The sequence below is a fragment of the Strix aluco genome, chromosome 11, assembly GCF_031877795.1.
Source record: "Strix aluco isolate bStrAlu1 chromosome 11, bStrAlu1.hap1, whole genome shotgun sequence".
Classification (NCBI taxonomy): domain Eukaryota; kingdom Metazoa; phylum Chordata; class Aves; order Strigiformes; family Strigidae; genus Strix; species Strix aluco.
The window spans coordinates 12,106,218-12,126,366 of record NC_133941.1 but is presented as its reverse complement, the minus strand read 5'-3'; the positions used below and the strand labels follow the sequence as shown (position 1 = coordinate 12,126,366).

Here is a 20,149-nt window from a genome sequence, read left to right as displayed (position 1 = left end):
CGGGCTGCACCCCCTCCCCGGCCCGGGGGAAGGAAGGGGGGGGGCTGCCCCGGCGGTCGGAGCGCGGCTGGCTCGCCGCTTCCCTCCCCCCCTCCGCGGCCCTACCTGGCTCCGGTGGCGGCGGGGCGGGCTAGCGACGACCCGGTAGCCCCATGCTGGCGGTGCCGGCGCTGCCCGGTCCCGTTAGGATGGAGGCTGCGCCGAGGTTTTTTTTTCCCCCCCCCCAACCCCTCCCCTGCCCGCCGCCGCCTCAGCTCCACATCCACATGGTTACTGAGCCCGGAGCTCACCGCCCAGCCTTATATACCCCGCGGGGCCCGCCGGGTAGTGGAGTCCTGCCGGGGCCGCGCCGCCGCCGGGGGGGGCCCCGCGGGACTACAGCTCCCGGGGTGCCCCGGGCAGGGCGGGAGGTGGGGGGGGACCCCCGGGCCGGGGCTCTGTTGCGACTCGCAGAGGTCTGTGGGGTCGTCCTAAGTGTGTGTGTGTGTGTGAGCCCCGAAACTGTATTTCGTCCCGGGGAAGGGGGGGCTGTTCCCGGCCCCGGGCCCACCTGCCGCCGAGGAGTAGCGGGACACACCGGTACGGCTTTACTAGCCACGTAAACGGCAAGAAAAGCGAGCCAGGAGAAATAAATCATCTGGGCAGGTCTTAGAGAGGTTTGGGAAGCATAAAATCGCGGGGAGAGCGGCGTCAACCCTGGCGCTGAAATACCTGGGATTGGGATGAGGCAGGGTTATCCCCACACTGCTCCCGCTTCTGGGGTCACACAGTGCCTGGAAGGTAAGAGCCTTCCGCTGAGGATGGTCAGCTGTACGGGAGGGCGGTAAGTGGGGTAAACCAGCTGTTCTGCAGAAGAACAGTTTAAAACTTTGAAAGTAGTGAGTTGGTTTGCTCTTTGGTGAGACTATCTGGCATAGGCATAAGGTTAAAGCCAGACAGACAATGCAACTCAAGCCAGAATGACCAGCAGTGATAAAAATTAAGTAATATTTCCTTTTATTTATTACCTTAGGCAATCATTTGTCCTTAAAATACTAGTCAAGGTGTATTGTCCATGATTATACTGTGATTTTTATGCCCTCTGTAGGGTACACGTGGCCACGTTTGGCAGCACAAAGTGGATGCAATGTTTGCGCTGCAGAACTGCTGTATCACTTTAATTGGCATAAGGTAAAGAAAACAATTCCTTACTCTCCCTTCCACTCACACCTACCTGCTGCCTTAGGTCACAGAAAGGAAAAGGTGTTTAACTGCTGCTGCTCACAGCTTGTTCCCCTCTCTACAGCAGCAAACCGCCGCTGGAGAAAGGGAACAAGTTGGGATCAGCCAGGCGTCCAGTTCAACACAACCTCCCACTATACTGGTTCTTTGTTAAAAAAATAACATTGGAGGAGTTGTAATTATGGCTATCAAGCAAGAATACGCAGAAGCTAAGTCCATGACTTAGGAACTGAAGCGAAGTTCAGGGAATCAAGTTCTATGATTTTCATTAATGGCTGCAATACTAAGCCATTACTCATCAGAAATTTGGCAGAGTAATGGCACCTAATATCATTAGGTGATCCTAATGAATTCTTGTGTAATCAAATCTAATCTCTGGATGAGTTCAGTAGGCTGAGGACAGTGGATGGCTAGAACACCTAGTGCAGTGACATAAGGGCTGTCACTAGAGCCAGTGGCAAAGGGCTTTTCCCACTGAACACCTTCTGCAGTTATGCTAATGGTATGCCTCAAAATAGCTTCATTACATTAAGAGCAGCAGCAGTACATTAGAAATTGCATGCAATGTAAGCCACAGTTTGGGGGGATTTCCCCCAGACAGAGGTTGAACAGCTCCCCCAGCCGCACTCAGTCTGACAGTATGAAGTTCTGTGAATAGGGAATACGCAGGGGAGAGCAGAGGAGACCCAGGGACGTTCTGCTCTATCCCAGACTGCGAATCCTCAGCTGGTTGTCTGAAGAGCTGCATACATCTCTCCATGCTTCTCCTACAGCAGTCATGTCCTTTGTCTCCTGTGCTTCTTCAGCCTACCAGCCCTCTGATCTTGCAGCCTCTCTGTAAGGTAGAATATCAAAGGCGACATTTTCTCTCATGGACTATATTTGCTTCTGGGTCTTGGTCAGTTCTTCAAACGCTGTGGAGTTTGTGCTGCTAAAGGCCCTTCAGCCAAAAATACTGATCAAGTACTGCAAAGAATGTGCTAGATTTAAAGAGGTGCTGGCAAAGACAAGATAATCATGAAAACTTCCAACAGTGGAAAATGTTTCCATTTCTCTTTAGGAACTGGATTTGGGATGCTGTTGCAGGCACGGTGAGTTCATAAGGTTCCTATAATCTTACAGCTTTAAGAAGAGATGAAATGGCAGGGCAGTCTGGGAATAGAAAGTTTCACACTCAGAAGTACCATAAAGTTATTCTCTTAAAGCAACTACTGCACTGATAATGTGAACTACAGCAGGCAGCCCCCGAGATGGGGAATAGAGTCCTATTTGCTTGGTAGCAAACAGGGCTTGGGCATGGATCACACGCACATACACAGAGAGGGTCTAAGGAATGACAACTGCTCAAGAATTCTGAGAGGAAATAGTGAAAAAGAATACTACTTAGTAGGTATCACTTCAGTCTTTAGAGTACTATACTATAAATGTTTAGCCCAACCACATATGTGATTTCAGTCACAGGAAAACACCTCACAAGAGATTTTTTCTTTTTTGTGCTATGGGAGAACTCTCTTCTTTTTCTCCTTTCTGAACCTTGTTCTGCTCCCTCACTACCTTACTTGTAGTAATCATGTGAATTCAACATTGATGAAAAATGTTAAGATGAAATTTGAAGTCTTTTATTTGCCAAGAATAAGAACAATATTATCTTGTTTTATGCTGCCGAATCTGCAATTAACTGCTGACTTCTCTGGACTATTTCAGTCAGAAAGCACTTCAGCCTGCTGGGTGGGTTTGCACATTTTTTGCCTCTGCTGTTGGTTCAGCTGCACAAGCAGCAGCCCTGGAAGAAAAATTAGAGCAGAAGATATTCCAGGCAGCCACCAGGACTCTAAGGATCAAACTGCCTAATCTTGCTCGTGGCTGGTCTTCATGATGAGGTAGAGGATCACAAAAGCTTCTCGTCACTAGAGCTGTCCATGCCAGCACTGCAGCACTAGGAGATGAAAAGCACCACTAACAATAGGGACAAATGCTAGGCAACATCCCAGCTTTTCAGCTGCATGCTGAAAAGTCTCTCATTTCGATAATATTTTAATAACAGTGAAATCAGTGTCTTAATCCTGGAGCATGGTGCACTCAGTGCAAGGAAAGAGAATAAGTAAACCCTGTGTGGAAGAGACAGCTCCCTGTGAACAAATGACTTAGGAGCACAAACATGATCAATAAATGACACTTGCAAACATTCTCTGAAGTCCTCAGGATTACAAACTGGAAGTTGGATGTTGCTCAGAAGCAAACTGTAATTGCAATTATTTCATCTAGTCTCCTGAGAGAATAAGAAACGTAAATCTTCCTGATGGAAGTACACAAATGATGCAGAAAAGAATTCTAGGGAAAATGAGAAATGAGAATGAGTGGGCAAGACATGCTAGAGAACTGTCCCAGCTCAGTGGAAATTATCTGATTTTCTTTAATTCCATCATTACACAGCCAGAATCCCACGGCCTTAATAAGGGGAAGTTATCCTGGCAGACTGTTTTCAGTTCTACAAGACTTTATAATTTGGATACCTAGATTTTGCTGTCATTTTGGTAAATTGCATTGGAAATTTGAAAGGAGAAAAGTTATATTTACTTGGCATTTTCATAGAGATTCGTTAATGCATGCGGCTAAGATCACTGTTTGACCATAAAAGGAATGTTTACATTTTCTGACCCCAAAGCAGCAAGGGTTGATTTTATAATTAAATTTGTATTCATTTGTTTTCCTGCCCTCTGATGCTTTTCTAAGTACGTCACAGGGCAAAAGGGACTAATGATGGATAATTGAAATGCATCCTTGTGAAGCCTCCCAGCACTGTCATTTTACACACAGTAAAATTTCATACAGCAAATACAGTTGAGTAGTGTTCCTTTCCAGTACTAATACAAAACAAACAAAAAACCCCCCTCCTTCACTATGGCCATGCTTCTTTTTGCTGCACAGTCCTAATCTGTGTAGGGAAAAAAATACATTAAAGATTTTGAGTTAATATCCCACAGAATGAGTAAAGATTTCTTTCAGCATAGTGGAGAATCCAGAAGAAGATCCATTCTGCTGACTCCTGCACAGAAGCTCCCACACAAAATAAAGGTTTATGTGATAGAGCACCAAAATCTTCAACAGCTACAGTGAACCCCAGGAAAAGTGAAGGAAAACAAAGGCATTACCAGTTCCCTGATGTAGAAGGTATCAACGGTTCTGGATTGAGACAACTGATCACCATCTGCTGTAGGCTATGTACCTTGGCTGTGCAGTGAGTGCAGGGGGATACAAAAGCAGTGCACTCTTCCTGCCTGTGAACGACAGCAGGACTTTGGATTTATGTCACACAAGCAAGCAGGCGTGTGCACCTGCTACTCCCCCAGCTCCTTAGCAGGGGGACAGTGAGTGGGAAGAGCCTTTGCTCTGATCGCAAGGTCCCAGCCAGCTGAGCTGGCACAGAGTGGGGTAATAATTTGCTTCTTGCTACTAACAGCAAATTGCTACCTCTCCCAAGAGCAAAGTAGGAGGCCATTGTGCCTCTGCAAAATACGTTTCCATTCCTGACCTGCTTGGCTTGTACACTAGCATGCCGCCATTCACCTGACTTGCTACAAACTGCTTCTCAGTCACCTGCACTGAAAATGCCTGTAAAAATCCCCAAAACTGCAGTAACAGGATTTGATGTTCACTTGGAAAGAAAAGCAGGTTTCTCCTTTTCCCTCTCCAGTGATATTTTTCCCCTCTCCACAGTGATGTTTTTGCCATAAACACTGGTTAACTGGTTGTGTCGTACTTGGTAAAATCCCTTTTTAAGCGTGAAAAATCAAAATCCCAGGACAGATACACAAACAGAAGTGCCCAAGGAATTTACCATTTATTTATTTTTTCCTAAGTCCTTATTCTGAAATGATGCTGAGTTGCATCATCCCCCATTAACAGAGGATATGAGGGTCCTCTTAGGAGGCAGGCATGTACACACACTTATATTACATACTGCTGTTGAACACGGTCAAAGGTGTAAGCACTTACTTTTTGGGCCTTAGACCTGCACCTTGTACGAATCTCTGACATTAACGCTATCTACATGCTGCTGGCTGTCCTTCAGCTGCAGTTTCGTTGCAGCAACTTGCTGCAAAAGAGAAAGAGAGAAAGAGCTTAAAACACACATGAATACTGATGGTCTCAGCCAGAGACTGAGGCCTCAAGAACACCCTCCTTGGTGCAAGTTACGAACAATGATTTCCAGGAGAGTTTACAAAAGGGCCAGTCCTCACTTCTGCTGAGCGGTTACCTACGCAATTTGAACTTCCCCTTACTACGAATATTGCTAAATAACAACTGGCCAACTACAATGTTGCAGTTTTTGACATCTCAAAGCCGGAATACTTAAAGGCAATTTAGTTGTATTTCCCTGTTTTTTCCCCATGGGGGTAAAACATGCAGCAAACGACTGTGTTGTGCCAAGGGATTATACTGATGCATAGCTCAGAAATTATTTTCGGGAACACAGACCTATCTGCATTCATTTCATGCACATATTTTTCTCAAGGATGTTAACTGTAACAACTACTAGATACACATCTTAATTAAACCTGAATACCGTACACATTAAATACTATCCGCTAGGTACCAGAGCACTGAGTCTCTGCAAAAGCACAGGTCTGCGTGCTTTATTTAGGCCACATTTACCTCAGCACCCAGTTAGCTTTAGACAACGGAAAGGCAAACTCCACATCCCCCCGGGGAGCGGCCGCCAGAGGCTGAGGGCAGCAGGGCCGCCCTCGCCGGGTGCGCCTGGCGGGATGGGCCTCCCTGACCCCCCTGCTCCCTCGCTCCTCTCACAGAATCTCCCTCACATACCTGTCGGAGTCAAAACACAAACTCTACAAGTATCTGCGCCCTTCGCGTGCTGCCAAACGAGACCGGCCCGGTCCGGCCCGGCGGGGGCAGAGCCACTGGCTGCTCTTCGCGACGCTCCCGGTGGGGTCCCGGTGGGGTCCCGGTGGGGTCCCTGTGGGGCCGAGCCAGGCGGCAGTGGCCCAGCTTCCCCCTCAGGGCCGTGGGGCCGGCGGTGAGGGGACAGCCCGGGGACCGAGCGCCCGCCTCCGCCGCCCGTCCCCTCCGGGCGCGGCGCTGCCCCTTTAAGGCGCGGCTCGTCACCTGACCGCGCGCGGCACGTGGTGTCTCCGCCAACATGGCTGCGCCCGCGGCGCCCCGCGCTTGGGGGCTCTGCTGTTTCCTCCTCCCGCTGCTAGGGCTGGTGGCGGCCGGAGCCACTGGGCACTGCGGGTGCGGCGCCAACAGGGGCGGCGGTGACGGGCGGGAGGCGGCAGCGCGGCGGTACTCGGCGGCGGGCGGTGGCCGCGGGCAGGTGAGCGGCGGGATAGGGCGGCCGCCCTGAGGCGGGAGGCCGAGCCCGCTGAGGGACCAGGCGGGCCGGGCCGTGGGGAGACCTTAGAGGTGCTTGGAGGCTAGCGGAGTCTAGCCAGCCAGCGGGCTTCTGTATGAAATTGGAATTAAAGCCCCTTCCCGCTCCCCTTGGGCCAAGCTCCTGGTATTCTCGGCTTGGGCCCATCTTGCTTTGCCCGCTTGGGCAGCCTGAGTGTCCCCTGGGCCGTTTGGGTGCTTTTCAAGATGGGGAGACCCCTGGGCTGCGGTGCCCATGTCCCGGTGGCCTTCCCCATGTCCACCCTGACTGCTCCTCCCTGGGTGAAGCTGAGACATGACAAAGCAAGTCCTGGCGTTTCTATCGGCTTTTTTTTTGGCAGGCCTCCCCATCCCTTCAACCGGTAACACTGGGAATAGAAGTGCCAGAGGACTCACCTGAGTGGGCCATCTGTTGCCATACGGCCTGGGGAGGTGACAGCTCTGTTACTTGCTGAATTTCAACACTGCTGTGGCTCTGGTTTCCCCCCCACCCATCTCTTTTAGGTCTGTGTTGGTATCAATAGATTTGAAACACCAACAAGTGATGTGTCATGTCTCTTGTGTGCATTTCAGCAAACCCATCATTTATGTATCCATATTTGTATAGCTTTTCAGGTTGTCTTCAAGTGAAAGTCCATTTAACTGCTTATTCCTTTCTATTTGTGCTGCTGCTGTTCTCTGAAAGACACTGTCCAAAGCTAAGTGTGACTTCTTGACGAAGGCAGTGCTTGAAGTGTGTTAATGTGCTATGACGGTGCCTACTGCAAAGGGATACTGAGATTTTTTATATCAGTGGAGACCACATGCCTCACTGGATGAGTTATCTTCACTTATTAAAAATGGGATTGCTGTTCATTTCCCAAAAGGTGCTAGTAAACTTTGACAGACAAAATTATATCCCAGTAGACTTGGATGTTGTTCTTGTGTGAGATGGCTTGCACGTAGTCAAAATGTGAGGGGCTGCCCCTCTGATTGCCTTGTGGTGGTGTAAGGCTGGGAAGCTGTGTCAGCCCGGAGAAAGCCGGTGTCATGCAGGCAGTGTGGAAACCTACTGAGTAAAGGGAAGGATGCACAGTAGTAATTATGACTTTACTATTGCAGGCTGCACCTAAGAAACCTGATCATATTTAAAGAGTGTGAATTAAATAATTCGTATTGCACTTCGTGTCACTAATCTACGTTTCATATAATAAATTTTGGCATTTCGCTGTAGGTCTTGCTGTAGGGTGGAAAAATCGTTTGACTCTTACTTTATGCAAGGAAGCTGGCAACTTCAACAACAGATAACAAAAACTAATTGCTGCTGGATTTTAAGCTATGTTCACAACGTAATTTGATTATGCTTAGCTAGAAAACATTTTTACCAGAAGGGAAGTGAGGGGAAAAATTGGCTTCTACCTCAACCACAGCTGAGATTAATTATTTCTACTACATCTTTAGAAATGGGGAGCTAGTACTTTAGTGGGTCTGCTCTGCATTACCATAATACTTAAGTATAATCATAGGCAAATGTGGTCCCTGTTGTTGAAGTTGAGTTTTGAGGACAATGAGCTAACATGTGCTAGCTAAGTAATATTGTGAAGATACAGGTAATTGTTGTTGTACACTCTGTTATAATGCATCACCTAATACAGTAAATTATATAACTGTCAGCTTCTGCTGTTGGATTTCTGCCTCCATAGTTCAACTTTGATATTTCTTAGAGTTTAGTTCCTTAGTGTTAGCTACCTGTATTTTAAAACTGGGTGTTAAAGCTGCTTAATTGACTATGCCAATGTGGTTTCTGGATGTGATGTCTGCAGAAAATCTGTTCTTCACTTAGTGTTGTATTCCAGTGTTCTCAGATGAAGAGCTCTGTCAGACATCTGAGCCTTGCAGCCATGATGTGGTGTTATCATAAAGCTGGCTGTCAAAGGAAAGTCCTATTTCCAAACAGGAGGTGGAGCTGTGAAATGAGCCTTGGTGGGGAGGATAATACTGTGCAATCAATTTTTGGTATCAAGTGGACACCAGTAGTCTTGGCTTTGCTGGGGGCTGCAAAAGCAGCAGGTTCATAAGAAAGCCCTTGGATGTTCCTTGCTGAATGTACACTGGCAATCTAAAGAGATTTTTCAGGTTTTGGAAATGAATGCTGGGCTGTAAAGCCAGAGTTAATTTTTCACATGCTTTGAGACAGCAGCTCACTAATGAGGTCTGAATCTTGCTTTGAAGACTGCTTCGAGGAGTTGTTTTAGCTACAGTGGGTTGGAAAGAGGTTGGAAGAAAGTGGTGCAACTTTGTACCACGTTGTCATTCCCTAAGTCCTAAAAAATGTAAGCAAATTTATCCTGAAGCCCTTTTATGGATTCAGTTAAAGACAGTCTGTAAGTGCTCAGATTCTTTTAGTGGAGAAAAGAGTTATGAGGATACAGCTAGCTTCCAAAGTTCAAAGGAAAAGGATTTGTAGCACTTCTTAAGAGGCACATTGCAAGTTGTGTGAATTTTAAGTGTTGCTGGGAGAGACCCAAGCAAAAGGAGAGAGCTGTAGTGGAGAAGAAACAATGAAATTGGACATGCAGGGTTATGTCAAACACTCCAGCTTCTCTTCAGAACAGAGGGAGGTGCTGGAAAGCTGATGTGAATGGATTTCCTGATCGTTTGGTGTGCTGGTGGTGTTGTAACTACATAAATAACAGTAAACTCCAGAAGCTGGAAGGTAACATGATTCTTTTTGTCTTCCTGGTTCATGAGTCATTGTGGGTATCTAGATAAACTGTTATGGTGAAAGCATCTAACTTTATGAAGGGAATCTTGTAAAGGAAGAAAAAACAAAAAAATTCAACTATAGAAGAATCAAGGTCCTATAATCTAGGCTGTGCTGCAAAAGGGCTATATGTGCAAAGTTCATGTTTGGTTCTGTGAACTCGACTCTTCATCTAAATAATGCTGAATTAGTTCACAGTTTTTACAACCCTGCAGTTTGGCTACTTTTAATATACATGTTGCATAGTGTTATTCTACTACATGCAAATGGAATTTTGTTTGAACTCTCATACATTTAAAACCCAGGCTTCTTTTTCTGTCAGAACTTAAACTAAACTTCTGGAGTATTAGAAGCGTGCTAGTCTGGAAACTTCTCTGTGACTATTTCTGTTATTGGACTTGAATTTCCTGCATACCAAACATCAGGATCTTGCAAAAAAAATGCTGCTATCTCTTAGAACTGGCTTTGCTCATTTTAGGTTCTGTCACTGATCTGCCTGCTTGAATTTGCTGTAAGAGTAGTGTTTGATCATAGGTCACTGCCAGGGTATGTTCAGGTGCAATGTGATATGCCAGATTATTTTCCATAGTGGATGCGTACATCAGTGCTGGATGGCTTTCTTGGGGCTCTCACACTCGCGAGAGGAGTGAGGTGGCTGAATTCAGTGTGAGTTGGGGGTGAAGGTAGCTCAGGAATACTGAAAAGAGAGAGAGTTTTCTTCCCCAATTCTTTCATCTGTTGATGATGAGTCAGGTAACTTCTTGGCAAGCTAGCGCTTAGGTAGGCACACTCTGAAAGATCACCTGCCCACTGGGAAGATTTTACACAGCCTGAGCTGTCATTCTTTATTCCAGCACCAGCTTCTGAGCAGGGATCATGGATGCTCTTGGTTTTTGGGTGAGGAGTGCATTGCTCAGTCTGTGGTCTTTAGAGGCCTCTCAGGAAACATCTGATGCGGCATGACAAGACCTCTGGGGCCTTTTGTCATCCTGGAAAGAGCCCACTAAAGCTGAGGGAAAATGTGCACTGTTTCTCTGGAAACTGGCTGGTCTCAAAGGGAAAACATCTTATTGACACTGTTAAAATGTTATTCTGTCACTCATCCTTAACTTCTGAAGCTTGAGGCTCTTGCCTAAGGCCAGTCTTCCAGGGAAGTGGAATATAACTAACTTGAAAGTTTGTCTCATCTCTGGCACGCGGAGCTGCAGGTGCTGTGTTCACCTGCCAGTTAGCAGCACGGTTGGTAATAAAATGCTGCGCGTGCCTGTTAATAAATGAAAAACCATGTGCAGTTAGTATGCAAACAAGCATAGGCTTGTCCACAAAAGAACACTTCACAGTTTCTTAATCTCCAGAATCCTCATTGATGCATCAAGTCTTCCTAGGAATAGAGTGAAGTGCCAAAAATCCTCATCCAAAAATGAATAGAAAGGACTCTGGATTATTTCTTGGCTCTTAGGTACAGTAGGGGAACATGTTTCTCCTCATTAGAGCACAAGCATTACCCTCAGTAAAAGTTCTGAATTACCCAGACTTCATGTAGAAAGAGCAGCAAATGGGGTTCTTGTTCTCGGTTTAAGTTCTGCATGCAATTTCTTCCAAACAGGTGGTGATGAAGATGCCACTGTTGCCATTTTGTTGTGCCGTCCTTGTCAGTGAAATGCTGCTCAAAGCAAAAGCACATCCAAAGATGAGGTGGAGGAGGAGAAGAGATTTTGCAGTCTTTCATTTCCATAATCTTTCGGGTGGTGTTTTCTCTGCAGATGGTCGCTATTCCAGGAGGAGTGTTCACAATGGGCACTGATGAGCCTGAAATACAGCAAGATGGAGAATGGCCTGCTAGAAGAGTCCATGTTAACAGTTTCTACATGGATCAGTATGAGGTCAGCAATGAGGAGTTTGAGAGATTTGTGAATTCTACTGGATATGTTACTGAGGTAAGGTGGAAGGGTATACAGCCTGCTGTCATCTTTCTTTGTGTTGGCAAAATCTCCATTAAAAACTTAAGCTTTTTCTTTCTGAAGGATGTCACAATACTTTCTTGGGATTTGCATGCTTGAATGTTTCTGATGTAAGTCGTGTAGAGAGAAAATTGTCTTGCCTTGCTGCCCAGGGGTCTGAAAGGGCATTTAGATGTCTACTGTTATATTTAGTAAGTGTCTCAATAGATGAACTAGTATCTTCCCTACAGTATGACAGAGGCAGCCTGGGTGAAGCTAACACATGGCTGAAGATGTCTGTGCAAGGGGTTTTAGGGTATTTGTTGTTGTTGTTTGGGGTTTTTTTGACCATAGGACATCTTTGTACCAGTACAACTATGTTGTTATGTTTTCCTTATTTTAGAGGAACAGGGGATAAGAGATTTTAAAAAACTGTGATAGCTGAGGACTCTGCGGGCTAGTTCAGTGCAGCTACTTGCTAATGAGCTGAGCAATAGACAGCCCTGCTGTCTAAAGAAGATATAATAGCAAGTTTAATAATAGTTTTGTGCATGTTGCTGGGAACAATGGACTAAGAAAGAATATGTTAAGGTTCTTCCAAGAAAGAAGTTACCTGCACCTGAGGCTCTGATCTTTCCTGACAGTTGACTGTTCCTACGCAACTTCTATAAAACCCTGACAGGCCTTTTAGGCAAATAAAAGGCTCAGTAATGATCAGGTCTCAAAGGAGGCACTTTGCTGAATTCACCTGATAAACTGGTTCTCATTTGGAAGACAGGATGCTTCTGGTTGGATGAAGAGCTTCTTTTATCTACGCACTAGTTCTGTTTTTAAGTTCTTAGCTCAATAATTATGAAAAAAGGTTGTTTAACAATTTTGAGTTTGAACAGGGCTGACTTGTTGCAAACAGCTTCTGGAATGAGCATGTGTGGAGTGGGGTGTAAATGTAACACCACATCTGATGGTGTCTGTTTCAGACAGCACTTTGTGGCTCAGCTGGTGTACTTGGGTGCTCCACTTCTACCTTCTCCTGTGTCCCTTCACATGGGGCCCCCTTTTTACACTGGATCTGGAAAAATAAACTCAGTGTTAGAGTAAACAGCACTGATTCTGCAGGGTTTTTCGGGGCGATGCAGCTGAGTTGTATTTTGTGTATTTAAATAATGTCCACATTAATTACTGCGGGTAAACAGAGCCAACGTACTTCTTGGTTTTATTTTATTAAGGACTAGACTGAACTCCAGTGGCAAATGAAACCTGAAAGTAAATAGAAAGCTGAAGAAAAAAATCTCCAGATGTACAGCTATCTTGAATCAAAAGTATTTTTTAACGAACTTTTTTTAAAAAAAAAAGCCCATGATGGATGCTGTCAGACTGAAATCTGGGGTCCTTTAGGTGATAAGCCTGTTTACCTCTGGGTCTTTCAGACTGGGCAGAAGACAAAAAAAAGTATTTTCTTCCCTCTCTTTGATAAATCTGTTTGCATCTTTAGCTCTTTCAGATGGGGCAAGTAAGACAAATGAAGTATTATTTTTCTTCTCTTTCCTTTTTGAAACTGAATATATAAATATTAGTCATATGCTAAGACTTCTTGCAATTTGGGTGGTGAATGGGATCCTTCTTTCAAACCATGCTTTTCTTCAAGAGTTTTGAGCATGCAGAAGCACCTCATGGTGATAATTCACTGTCTTTGAATGTCTACAATAAAATGAAGAAATTGAGAAGGGCAAATGTGTTGAGTTCTGTTGGCATGTGTCAGCTTCCCGAGTATATCAATTCACTTAGTTTACCAAGGGGGAAAAAAAAACCCATGCTGGTGTCATGAACTGAAATTATTTCTATTTTTTTGTTTGGTTTGGCTTTATATAATGCTAGATATAATGACTGGGTTACTTTTAACTTCTCTATTGTTGTAACAGCACTTTAAAACATGGTGCTAGTGATGATGGAGCAGTAAGTGACAAGGCTTAAGTCTCTTATTATGATTCCCAAAGCAAAAATAAGAGAAACTAAATATGCCCTTGAATGTTGAATTATTGACTGTATCATTTTTAATTAATAGAAGTAAAAACCTTTGCAGAAGCTCTGTGAGCTGCCATCTGTCCAGTGGCTGCTGAAAAAGACGACATACAGGGATAAAATGCTTTCTCTTCTGTTCCAATATAGCTTCCTTGAAAGAGAACTCCAAATTACTATCAGAATTTCCTTATCCTCGATAAAATAAAGCTGTAAACGTGAGTGGCATTTTAAGAATAACATTACTTTGATAATATGGTTGGATCTTTTGTTTTTTCTATAGGCAGAGAAATTTGGTGATTCCTTTGTGTTTGAGGGAATGCTGAGCGAAGAAGTGAAGGCTGACATCCACCAGGCAGTGAGTACACAGCAGGGTAAATCTTACTTCACAGTCACTGGGTTAGATGTGTTAGCAGTTATGTCAGTAACAGCTAAATTGTGTGATGTTCCCAAAGCTGTATACAAAAATGGGGTTTATGGAGGGGTGTTTGGCCTAGAATAACAGACTCCAGTGTGGAGGATTTACAGTCTATTTTGTGCTTTGTTTTTTTTAAACAATTGAAAAAAAAATCTGCTCCCGATTAGCCTAAGTTAGTATCAACCCCTTGTCTTTTTTTGCCTCTGAAGTGAGAGATATTTAGGATTGTAATAAGTGATGCAGATATATAAAGCTGTTTATTTATATTACATGTAATATGGTGATGCTACAGAAAGTCAGATGCGAGTAGTGGCTCTACTGAGTGATGTGCTGTGTAGGCAAAGAGCAGGAGTGCTTCTGGCTCTGGGAGCATATGTACCCGTGGCTGGCACACTCTGCCAGTGCAGTCCTATGTCCAAAGTGGGTAAATCTCACATCCTACCCATTTAAGAAAACGAGGATCATCTGTGTATCTGATACGATAGTGGTGTTTGCATGAGTGCTTTTTCTTGCTTAACTAGACGCAAATGTTCCAAAGAAGTGCCACTTCTATGGCAGACCTCAGTCTATAAGACTCCTTATGTTGTGAATGGTGTAAGTTTACTGTGCTTCCTCCATCTCCGTAGAAGATCCTGTATGCCTTGCCGTTTTTTCAGTTCCCTTCATCTTGCTAGGGCAACACAGTGATCCTGGTAGGTGCAGTGCTGATTAAATTGGAACTGATCCAGTTTTCCTGTTGAGTGGAAGTGAGTATAGGTTTTAAAAAAAAAAAAAAAAAAAAAAAAAGTTCAGTAGCAAAGCTTCCCTGCCCCACCTTTCCTCTTTTTCTGTTGTGAATGTGTTGCTGAGACTTTCTTAGGCTTCATTTACCTCCTTCTTAACCTTAACAGGTCACTTAACCTTTACAGCTCCTGATAGTAAGTAGATCATATCTTGTCATCTCCTGGATGAATTTATCTGCTTTGAGCAGAAGTTTGGACAAGATGACCTCCTGAGGTCCCTTCCCACTGGAATTATCCTCAGGTTTGATGAACACCCTGCATTTCCAGATCTCTTGTCCCATGCCTTTAAAAAGGCCTTAGGAACGAAGCATTCTGATGTATGTAGCATGGCAATTTTGGGGGATGTGTGGCTTCAAGTTGCATTTATGCTGGATGGGAATTTTTTTTGTTAATTTTCTTTTGGATCATCAAAGCTAACTTGGCTTATTCTGCAACTGCTTGAATCAACACAGGGAAGCAGGTTGTACACAAAGCATGGATAAGGAAGTAGCAGGGCTGAAACTGCATCTTTTGGCAGTAGTTCAGTTAGACGTAAGTAAGTGTAAAGCGAAACTGCACCTGTAGAGGAGCACAACTTCTTCTTGCCACCTTTTGCGCCCTCTGATGCTAGACAAGTAGAGAGAGAGAGGTGGGACAGTCTGAGATGAAATTATTTCTTTCAGTTAGTAGCAAGGTTTTACTTATGCACACCATTTGATCTAAGGTACAACTCCAGGAGTTTAGAGGATTATTATTTATTATGACAAACAACTGAGAATACCTGGGACTTTAGTATTTAGTGATTTAATTTTCTCCAAAATAGTTTATAACACAAGGAGAATTTTTCTTCCACGTGCATGGTACAATAACTTAGAGTAGTGAATATTCATTCTTCTATAGAAGTTAGCTCTTGATTGAGGCGGAAGTCTTTCAAGTTTGATTTTTATCTTCAAGGGGCAGATAGATTGGAGGTTTCAAGAAGCCCTATGTGAATCTGTGCTGTGAATGACTGGCAAAAAATGTGGGGTTTTGTTTCCTACTGCAAGGAAAGGAAGATTACAAAACGGTTTGTTATTGTTTAATTCAGGACTAACATTTTTATACTGTGAGATATAAGAAGACTAAATCTGACTTCCCAAATACTAGCATAATTCATGTTGAAGGTAGAGTAAATGCAGATGGACTCATCCCATCTTCACAACAGTCAGTATTAGAGAAATTCTTTTTCCTGCCCTAGTTCTGTGATGTAGAAATCCCTAAATCAGGCACTCTGTTTTAAAACAAACAAACAAACTCTAAGAATGCTGGTGTAAGCTCAGTCTTGGGTATTTGTATAAACACATACAGAATGTTGGGAGCCACTTTCCTGGGTGTGTCAGCCAAATTCTACAGTGTTGGCTGTAGTGGTAACAGAACAAGTATTATGCCAGAGAGCTGGAATGGAGCCCAAACTGGTCTTTTTGGCTGCTTCTTTATGAAGGTTTTCTATATTTGTTAAAAGTAAACTTTAGGAGACTGTCCTTTTGCCATGTTTTCAGTATGTGTTATTAGGTCATTTTGCAAGTATGCAGAGCATTGTTGAAATAGACACACAGAAAGACTGTATTAATTATTTTGGTAAAGTGATCTGGAGAACAGTGACTGCCTGCCTTGTAGCTTGGCACTTCCTAACTTTATGCTGATGCTGTGGACAAACTTATGTTCTAAAACATGGTAATACTGTGAGGAGGTGAAAAAGCAGCTAGAAACTGCTTTTCTTCCTCTCTGCCTGCCCCCTCAGCAGCTACATACCATGAAATCTAACTTTTAGCGAGGAACTTCTGTCTGCAAGGAGGTGTCAGAAGGCAGCTCAGTGGTACAGCTGGAAATAGAAGTCCAATGTCTGAAGATACAGCTTAGAATTTTATCTGTGTATGCTTCTGCCTCTCAAAACTGTGTCTTTTTGTTGTTTTAGTATGCATTTTCTGTGAAAGGTTATAAATGTCGAGAGTGCTGTGCAGACCTTAGTTGTTTTGAGGGTCTTTGGTCTTTGTGACAGTGCAATTTGTAGGCTAGAACAAGGAAGGTTCTTTGTTAGAATATAATGTAGTCAGGTTGCTGCTCAGGCGACTGAATTCTGTGTGGGCCATGCTTATCGCAGCTAATTGAAACTAATAAAATACTTTAGCCGTTTTCTGTATATCATGCTTTCAAGAAACAAGTTGTCTATAGAAACTTGCAACAAATTTTTTCTTGCTAAAAGGCAGAAGCGTCCCAACTACGGGGTAGGAACTTGAAGGGTTTTGCAAAAGCAGATTCCTCCTAGGGATCTGCAAGCTTAAATTAAACAATAGAAAATAAAAGCTAGCTACCTTGTTACATTGCCTGAAATGCTTAACTTTTACTAGTGTTGTCTGGGGAAAAAATGGGGAAAGGAGTCTAATACTATTCAATTACTCTTTAAAAAAAAAAAAAAGTGTGAGCACTTTATAACTTGGCTACTGCAGCGTAACCATTCAAATGTAATCAGAACAAGTGTGAATTGCGTGAAGTTGGTTTGCATCAGCAGATTGTAATGATCAGCAACGGAGAAGATTAAGGCTTTTTTCTCTGTGTATACCTTAGTCAGCTAATATTTTAGCTTGTGGTATGTACCTTCTTGAATCATAACTACCACCATGAAAAGCAGAAATAAGATGAAAACGTTGGTCTGTTACTGGTACTGAAAACCCCTCCACCAAATTAATGTGAAAAAGGACTGTATTTTTACTTTGCCTTAGTGGCTCAGATGTGTTTTGATGAGGCTTTTCTCCAGTTGAAGCACGGGGTGCTAAATGCAAATGTGAATATAGGGGAAGAGCAACAGCAATGTGTATTTTTGAAGTAGTATTTCATACAGAGTGAAAGAATTGGGGGAAGGTGGAAGTGAAGATATTGAACTAAATGCTATATAACAGCTCCTATAAATAATGAGGTGTGTGTGTCTGTTGGGGGGTATCTGGGGGTTTTCCTCTATTTGGCCACTTTGGCTTCTCCAGTTCTTAAACCAGCCAAATTTGTCGTAGGCCCTCGAAGGAAGCAGAGAGCTAAATTAGAACAAGAGGTGGGGCTGGTGAAAGCTAATACAGGAGCAAACCAGCTTAGCACGTAGAATAATTGGAGCTTTGGGTGTGTGTTTCCTGGAGGTGAGGTGGTCTCCTAGATAGCTACTGCTAGAGGAATGTAAGTTGGACCTAACCCTCCTCTGGAAGGGAAGCAGTAAAAAGGGGTGTAGCAGCCAATAACTGAATTGTGCTAGATTTCTGGGAACTTGAGTTTTAGTTTTGGCCTCTAAGTTTGCAGTGGTAACACAGCAGAGAGGGAAATCTTAGCACTGTAACAGATGAGGGTGTTAGAGATAGAATTCGCGAGGACTTTCTCAAATAAAAAAGGTTTTTCTAGGGTGAGGGTGGAAGGCCCTTTGAAACCAAAACGTTTTGTGTGGGCTTAACAAGTTTTGATGGCTTCACATATTAAAATTGGTTCTCTGACTTGCAGATTAAAACCAGCTACTAATTACTGCAGCTATTAAGTTATGGCCTTTCTTGGTTACTTGGCTTTTGGTTTAGATGTCGTAGATAAAACACTAGTAGCTTGGCACTCGGAGATTATTTTTTTCTTTCCTTCTCTTTTGAGAGAATTTGGGGAAATGGAAAAAACACAAAATTTAGAGATTTTGCTGTTCTTATTTTATGATGAAACTGTTTTCTTGCTTTTTTTTATCTCCCTGAGTTAAGGAGGAAGCAGAGAGGGGGAAATGCATGCCTGGTGCTATTATTTCATGGCATTTTACAATGCCATTTATATGGCATTTCTATGTATCCTAGAGCAAAAAGCATTCAGATTGTGTCTGTGAAATGAGAAGGTACTGAGGCGTGCTTGCCAGCGTGGGGATTTGAGAGCTCTTGCAAATAACTGCAAGAGTTTCGCTTGCTGTGCAGCTACCATGAAAAAGGTAAACAGGATAGCACTTACAAAGGCTGGAGTGCAGCATAAAGTCAGATTTGTTCACTGGAGAGTAGTGGGAACATTTTTATTCTTGGCTTGTGGAAGATAGCAAAATTAATTTTTGCTTCTAGGCCAGATAAACTCTGCAATGAAGAGACTGAAAGCATACAAATCTGTATAATTCAGTTGTCTTTAGGCAGTATTGAATTTTTGGTCTGAGAATGCAATGAAATTAGTTCACTGGCAGACTTGAGCAAATATTATTAAGGAATTCTGTCACTCTAGAACTATTGGATGCTACTTTCATCACTATTTGTATGAGCTGTGCAATTTACCTATTTATAGCAGTGCCTCTAGCCTGTAACTCAAAGGGCATAGTCCCATTCTAAAACCATTGTCACAACATTGTGTATTTCAAATCATAATGAAAGGAGCAATGTTTGCAGGGAGGATAGCAGCACTAGTGTTTGCAAGCAGTTACTGTGGAGAATATACCTTGCATGACAGCATGCACTGACTTGCTTATCTGTGGCTTGGGGGGAGCAGGTAGGTTATTGTGTAGTTTGTCTGACGATGCTAAGATGTCAGTGTACATAGGATGCATAAATAGAAGTGGACAAACCCACTTACTGTTTCTTTAAGGGTAAATTTTGTCTCTACTACACTTGTTTTTTGCTTTTTCAGAGGCCTGTCAGAGAGGAAGGAAGAGGTGGGTGAGCCTATTTCTTGCAGACCCCACTGCTTCAAATCGCCCCTAATAGGAGTTGGGAAGATGGAGCTATTGAACTGTTAATATCCATCTTCTTGTGCTGTACTCCCACCACTGGGATAAAGAATGATGTGCAGGAACCATCTCTGTGGGAATGACCTGTAATATTAGTCCATATTTGTCAGCTTAAACTACAACTTTAAAGTGGGGCATTGCTTGTGCCTCAGGCTGTAGATATATCTGTGCACATGTCATTTCCTTAAAGCTCATATTCACTTGGTTGCTGGAAAAAATGACTAGCTTGAGTGCCGACTTACATGTTGACTGAAAAATAGACTTCCAGCAATGGAACTCACCAGGAATATCGGTTCCTCAAAAGAAGCTTCTTTGGATTCCAAAACTTGCACTTAATGAATCTTACTGGATTTTAGCACCAAATATTTTTGGTTATTTTTCTTGGAGGATGGACATAGCTGCGACGTATTACACTGTTTGAATGAGATTCAATGGCCTTTCCTTATGCAAAGGAAGGGTTCCTTCGTAAAAATAAAGTGCTAGTTTCTGATGAAGTCTGAAATCTTTTCTCTAACTGATGACCTAAAATATATTTATTCTATAAAGCTGCTGCCTTTCCTTTTTGGAGTACTGCAATTTCAAGCTACTTTCAAATATTGAGACTTAACTCAAGGCAAACAATATCAATATTCAATATTAAACAAAAACCCTTATTGCTTTCATTTCTGAGCTAATGAGGGAGGCTAGAAACTTTAGAAAATAAGAATGAAAACAGATTCTTCTGTAATTAGAGCTTTTGGGGAGCTGGGACTTTTAATTGATATAATAAATAGCATGGGACTTGCCGTAGCGTTGCAGAAGTATTAGTTATCTTCTGGAAAAAATACTCAACTGTCTACTTCTAAGCTGTTTCAGTGTGCTTAATTACTGATTTGGTGGAGAATTTGACAATCATGTTTCAGTTCA

At 43.3% G+C, this 20,149-nt stretch overlaps 1 protein-coding gene across 3 annotated transcripts in view; it reads left to right on the top strand.

Annotated features, from left to right (window-relative positions):
• The first annotated feature begins 6,376 nt into the window (after positions 1-6,376).
• Positions 6,377-20,149, top strand: part of SUMF1 (sulfatase modifying factor 1) — a 38,239-nt gene continuing 24,466 nt past the window's right edge. For all 3 annotated transcript variants that reach the window (XR_012624691.1, XM_074836075.1, XM_074836076.1), the window contains exons 1-3: positions 6,377-6,559; positions 11,122-11,295; positions 13,598-13,672. Coding sequence is in view for 2 of the 3 variants with exons in the window: in XM_074836075.1 (XP_074692176.1) it covers positions 6,383-6,559; positions 11,122-11,295; positions 13,598-13,672 (426 nt within the window). In the remaining variant the exon portion in view is untranslated. The remainder of the gene's footprint in view (positions 6,560-11,121; positions 11,296-13,597; positions 13,673-20,149) is intronic.